This window comes from Chiloscyllium plagiosum, unplaced genomic scaffold (genome assembly GCF_037043375.1).
Source record: "Chiloscyllium plagiosum isolate Xiang-an unplaced genomic scaffold, Cpla_swu_hap1 HiC_scaffold_50, whole genome shotgun sequence".
Taxonomy (NCBI): domain Eukaryota; kingdom Metazoa; phylum Chordata; class Chondrichthyes; order Orectolobiformes; family Hemiscylliidae; genus Chiloscyllium; species Chiloscyllium plagiosum.
The window spans coordinates 52,908,537-52,915,213 of record NW_028270188.1 but is presented as its reverse complement, the minus strand read 5'-3'; the positions used below and the strand labels follow the sequence as shown (position 1 = coordinate 52,915,213).

General features: G+C 41.9%; 1 protein-coding gene across 2 annotated transcripts in view; it reads right to left on the bottom strand.

The window, feature by feature from the left end:
* The window catches only part of hax1 (HCLS1 associated protein X-1), a 46,433-nt gene extending 40,070 nt beyond the window's left edge, over nucleotides 1-6,363 (bottom strand). The window contains exon 1 of one of the 2 annotated variants that reach the window (XM_087985003.1): nucleotides 6,231-6,363. In XM_087985003.1, coding sequence (XP_087841129.1) covers nucleotides 6,231-6,292 — 62 coding nt within the window. In that variant the 5' untranslated portion in view covers nucleotides 6,293-6,363. Of the gene's footprint in view, nucleotides 1-1,595; nucleotides 1,955-6,230 lie in introns of those variants that run through there. The other variant, XM_087985004.1, reaches the window with a different exon arrangement.
* Nucleotides 6,364-6,677: the final 314 nt, after the last annotated feature.

The following is a 6,677-nucleotide window of genomic DNA, read 5'->3' as shown; positions in this document are numbered from 1 at the left end:
AAAAGAAAAATCCAGTCTATTCAGCTACTAGGTTAATTTCGGATATCTAGTTGGCATGTAGGCCCTTCGGCCCATCTTGCCTATGCCACCCAGTTTCAACAATTAGTCTAGTCCCATTTGCCTGTGTTTGGTCTGTATCCCTCCAGACGTATCCCATCCACGCACCTGTCCAAACGTATCTTAAAATGGCAAAATTGTAGTCATCTTCACCGTTACCTGTTCCAGACACTCACCACCATCTGTGTGGAAAAAGTTCCCCCTCTGGACCCTTTTGTATGTCTCCCCTCTCACCTTAAACCTCGTGTTACGACTCCCCTATCCTGGGGAAAAGCAGTTGGTGATCAACTTTATCTGTGCCTCATGATTTTCTATAAACGTCATCCCTCAGTCTTCTACGCTCCCAGCCAGCCCAACCTCACCTTCCAACTCAAACCTTCCAGTCCATGTGGTATCCTAGTCAATCTTTTCTGCACTCTTTCTAGTTTAATAATATCCTTTCTGTGCTAGGGTGAGCAGACCTCTAGCGCACAGTACTCCAAATGTGACCTCGCCCACGTCTTGTACAGCTGCAGCACCACGTCCCAACTCCGCCACTCAGTGGTCTGAACGATGAAAGCAATCACTGCGGAAAGCCTTTTTCACTGGCCTGTCTACCTGTATCTCCACTTTCAAAAGGAGCTACGAACCTTTACCCCGAGATTGCACTGTGCTGTAACACTCCACCAGGGCCCTACCACTGACTCTGTAAGTCCTGCTCTGGTCTGCTTTCCCAAAATGCAACAACTCGCATTTACCTAAATTAAACTCCACCTGTCATTCCTCAACCCACTGGCCCAGTTGATAAAGATCTCGCTTTATTGACGTCATAGGGACGTACAGCACGGGAACAGACCCTGCGGTCCAACCCGTCCGTGCTGACGAGATATCCCAACCCAATCTAGTCCCACCTGCCAGCACTCGGCCCATATCCCTCCAAACCCTTCCTACTCATGTCCCCATCCAGATGCCTCTTTAATACTGTCATTGTACCAGCCTCCACCACTTCCTCTGGCAGCTCATTCCACACACGCACCACCCTCTACGTGAAAAAGTTGCCCCTTAGGTCCCTTTTATATCTTTCTCCTCTCACCCTAAACCTATGCCCCTCTAGTTCTGGACTCACCCACCCCAGGGAAAAGACTTTGTCTGTTTATCCTATCCGTGCTCCTAATGATTTTATAAACCTCAATCTAAAATGATCAAAGGAACTAAAAATGCATTAACATCAAAGAAATGTGACAACTACGAATGCCTATAGGAATCCCAGATAACCACCTTCATTACCCATTATGCCGGCAATCTCCAACATGAAGGCTATTTACAGAGTATTTCAGAGTGCATCGCCCTGTTCTGGCTGGAAGGGGTGGCTGTAAAGAGGCTTTTAAGATGTATCTCAGAGCTATCAGGGATATTTAGAGTGCATTTGCACTGTCTACCCACATTCTCACCCCATGACTGCCACACATTATATACATGCACATGAGATTTAAGGGTACACAGGACAGTCCTGATGAAGGGCTTCTGCCCAAATCATTGACCCTCGGATGCTGCCTGACCTGCTGTGCTTTTCCAGTGCCTCACATTTCGACTCTGATCTCCAGCATCCGCAGTCCTCACTTTGACTCTGGGGCACATCGGGTACACCTGGCTACCTCAGGGATATTTAAGGGGGCACCCGGCTACCCCAGGAATATTTAAGGGGGCACCTGGCTACCCCAGGAATATTTAAGGGAGCACCGGGCTACCTCCGGGATATTTAACAGCAGATTTGGGTTACTTTAGGGATATTAGAGGGTATAGCTGGGATATTAGAGGGTATTTAAGGGTATAGCTGGGGTATTTAAGAGGGTGTATTTGGGGTATTTGAAGGTATATGTGGGGTATTTGAGGGTATATCTGGGGTATTTATGGGTATATCTGGGGTTTTTGAGGGTATATCTAGGGTATTAGGGTATATTTGGGGTATTAGGGTATATCTGGGGTATTTGAGGGTGTATCTGGGGTATTTGAGGGTGTATCTGGAGTATTTGGGGGTGTATCTGGAGTATTGAAGGTATATTTGGGGTATTTATGGGTATATTTGGGGTATTGAGGGTATATTTGGGGTATTTATGGGTATATTTGGGGTATTGAGGGTATATTTGGGGTATTTATGGGTATATTTGGGGTATTTATGGGTATATTTGGGGTATTGAGGGTATATTTGGGGTATTAGGGTATATATGGGGTATTGAGGGTATATCTGGGGTATTGAGGGTATATCTGGGGTATTTATGGGTATATTTGGGGTATTAGGGTATATTTGGGGTATTGAGGGTATATCTGGGGTAATTGAGGGTATATTTGGGGTATTTATGGTTATATTTGGGGTATTTATGGTTATATCTGGGGTATTTGGGTATATCTGGGGTATTGAGGGTATATCTGGGGTATTGAGGGTATATCTGGGGTATTTATGGGTATATTTGGGGTATTTATGGGTATATCTGGGGTATTTGGGTATATCTGGGGTATTTATGGGTATATCTGGGGTATTTATGGGTATATCTGGGGTATTTATGGGTATATCTGGGGTATTTGGGTATATCTGGGGTATTTATGGGTATATCTGGGGTATTTATGGGTATATCTGGGGTATTTATGGGTATATCTGGGGTATTTATGGGTATATCTGGGGTATTTGGGTATATCTGGGGTATTTATGGGTATATCTGGGGTATTTATGAGTATATCTGGGGTATATTTGGGGTATTTGGGTATATCTGGGGTATTTATGGGTATATCTGGGGTATTTGGGTATATCTGGGGTATTTGGGTATATCTGGGGTATTTATGGGTATATTTGGGGTATTTATGGGTATATTTGGGGTATTTATGGGTATATTTGGGGTATTTATGGGTATATTTGGGGTATTTATGGGTATATCTGGGGTATTTATGGGTATATCTGGGGTATTTATGGGTATATTTGGGGTATTTATGGGTATATCTGGGGTATTTATGGGTATATTTGGGGTATTTGGGTATATTTGGGGTATATTTGGGTATATTTGGGGTATTTGGGTATATCTGGGGTATTTATGGGTATATTTGGGGTATTTATGGGTATATTTGGGGTATTTATGGGTATATTTGGGGTATTTGGGGATATCTGGGGTATATTTGGGGTATTTATGAGATTCTGAGGTCAGTATTTCAGGTTTGAAGTGTCAAATTGCAAAATTTCTTCTCAGTATTGAAACTCTGACTTTTTTTTCATTCCTTCTATATTTTCCCATCTTATTTGGGTATATTTGGGGTATTTGGGTATATCTGGGGTATTTATGGGTATATTTGGGGTATTTATGGGTATATCTGGGGTATTTATGGTTATATTTGGGGTATTTGGGGATATCTGGGGTATATTTGGGGTATTTATGGGTATATTTGGGGTATTTATGGGTATATTTGGGGTATTTATGGGTATATCTGGGGTATTTATGGGTATATCTGGGGTATTTATGGGTATATTTGGGGTATTTATGGGTATATCTGGGGTATTTGGGTATATTTGGGGTATTTGGGTATATTTGGGGTATTTGGGTATATTTGGGGGTATATTTGGGGTATTTGGGTATATCTGGGGTATATTTGGGGGTATATTTGGGGTATTTATGGTTATATTTGGGGTATGTATGGGTATATTTGGGGTATTTATGGGTATATCTGGGGTATTTATGGGTATATCTGGGGTATTTGGGTATATTTGGGGTATTTATGGTTATATCTGGGGTATTTATGGGTATATTTGGGGTATTTATGGGTATATTTGGGGTATTTGGGTATATTTGGGGTATTTGGGTATATCTGGGGTATTTATGGTTATATTTGGGGTATTTATGGGTATATTTGGGGTATTTATGGGTATATTTGGGGTATTTATGGGTATATTTGGGGTATTTGGGTATATTTGGGGTATTTATGGGTCTATTTGGGGTATTTATGGGTATATCTGGGGTATTTGGGTATATTTGGGGTATTTGGGTATATTTGGGGTATTTATGGTTATATCTGGGGTATTTATGGGTATATTTGGGGTATTTGGGTATATCTGGGGTATTTATGGTTATATTTGGGGTATTTATGGTTATATCTGGGGTATTTATGGTTATATCTGGGGTATTTATGGGTATATTTGGGGTATTTATGGGTATATCTGGGGTATTTATGGTTATATCTGGGGTATTTATGGGTATATTTGGGGTATTTATGGGTATATTTGGGGTATTTATGGTTATATCTGGGGTATTTGGGGTATATTTGGGGTATTTATGGTTATATTTGGGGTATTTATGGTTATATCTGGGGTATTTGGGTATATTTGGGGTATTTATGGTTATATCTGGGGTATTTATGGGTATATTTGGGGTATTTATGGGTATATGTGGGGTATTTATGGGTATATTTGGGGTATTTGGGTATATCTGGGGTATATTTGGGTATATCTGGGGTATATTTGGGGTATTTATGGGTATATTTGGGGTATTTGGGTATATTTGGGGTATTTGGGTATATCTGGGGTATTTATGGGTATATTTGGGGTATTTATGGTTATATTTGGGATATTTGGATATATTTGGGTATATCTGGGGTATATCTGGGGTATTTATGGGTATATTTGGGGTATTTATGGTTATATTTGGGATATTTGGATATATTTGGGTATATCTGGGGTATATCTGGGGTATTTATGGGTATATCTGGGGTATTTGGGTATATCTGGGGTATTTATGGGTATATCTGGGGTATTTGGGTATATCTGGGGTATTTATGGGTATATCTGGGGTATTTGGGTATATCTGGGGTATTTATGGGTATATTTGGGGTATTTGGGTATATCTGGGGTATTTATGGGTATATCTGGGGTATTTATGGGTATATCTGGGGTATTTATGGGTATATCTGGGGTATTTATGGGTATATCTGGGGTATTTATGGGTATATCTGGGGTATTTGGGTATATCTGGGGTATTTATGGGTATATCTGGGGTATTTGGGTATATCTGGGGTATTTGGGTATATCTGGGGTATTTGGGTATATTTGGGGTATTTGGGTATATCTGGGGTATATTTGGGGGTATATCTGGGGTATTTGGGTATATTTGGGGTATATTTGGGGGTATATCTGGGGTATTTGGGTATATTTGGGGTATTTATGGGTATATCTGGGGTATTTGGGTATATTTGGGGTATTTGGGTATATCTGGGGTATTTGGGTATATCTGGGGTATATTTGGGGTATTTGGGTATATTTGGGGTATTTGGGTATATTTGGGGTATTTGGGTATATTTGGGGTATATTTGGGGTATTTGGGTATATTTGGGGTATTTGGGTATATCTGGGGTATATTTGGGGGTATATCTGGGGTATATTTGGGGTATTTGGGTATATTTGGGGTATTTATGGATATATTTGGGATATTTGGATATATTTGGGTATATTTGGGGTATTTGGGTATATCTGGGGTATATTTGGGGGTATATCTGGGGTATATTTGGGGTATTTGGGTATATTTGGGGTATTTATGGATATATTTGGGGTATTTATGGATATATTTGGGTATATTTGGGGTATTTGGGTATATCTGGGGTATATTTGGGGTATTTGGGGTATTTATGGGTATATTTGGGGGTATATCTGGGGTATTTGGGTATATTTGGGGTATTTATGGATATATTTGGGGGTATATCTGGGGTATTTGGGGTATTTATGGATATATTTGGGTATATCTGGGGTATATTTGGGGTATTTATGGTTATATTTGGGGTATTTGGGTATATCTGGGGTATATTTGGGGTATTTATGGTTATATTTGGGGTATATTTGGGTATATCTGGGGTATATTTGGGGTATTTATGGTTATATTTGGGGTATTTGGGTATATCTGGGGTATATTTGGGGTATTTATGGTTATATTTGGGGTATTTATGGTTATATTTGGGGTATATTTGGGTATATCTGGGGTATTTGGGTATATTTGGGGTATTTATGGATATATTTGGGGGTATATCTGGGGTATATTTGGGGGTCTCTCTCCCCGCCCCCCAGTGGGTGCGGGATAATGGGGCCGGGGGGGTGTTGTTGAAGATGATCTAAGGGGTATTTGTTGAGTATTTTCGGTATATTTAAAGCTGCCTGAACCGGCTCTCACCCGCGGCCGTCGCCCCGCTCCGGGAAGCCGAAGAAGCCGCGGAACAAACCGAACAGGCTCATGGCGGCGCCGCCGTCCCACCCGACCTCCTGCCGTCAAGTGGATTGCCCCCCGACCTCCTGCCGTGAAAGAGCACCGCGCGGCTGCCGTCAAGTGGATTCCTTCCCCCCGCCCCACACAACACACCTCCTTCCGTGAAAGAGCACGGCGCGGCTGCCCTCGACCTCCTGCCGTAAGGTGGATCGACCAGCAGCCCACCCGCGACCTCTTGCCGCAAAGTGGATTCCCACCCGCCCACTCAACCGCTTGCCGTAAAGTTGAACCTCTCACGACACCAACAGGTCTATGTGGTGTCAATAACTCAGGGCAGTGCTTCTGCAAGGAGCTGGTGGGGCAGGATGCATAGGACACAGAATTTATAGCAAAAGATCACAGTGTCATACAACT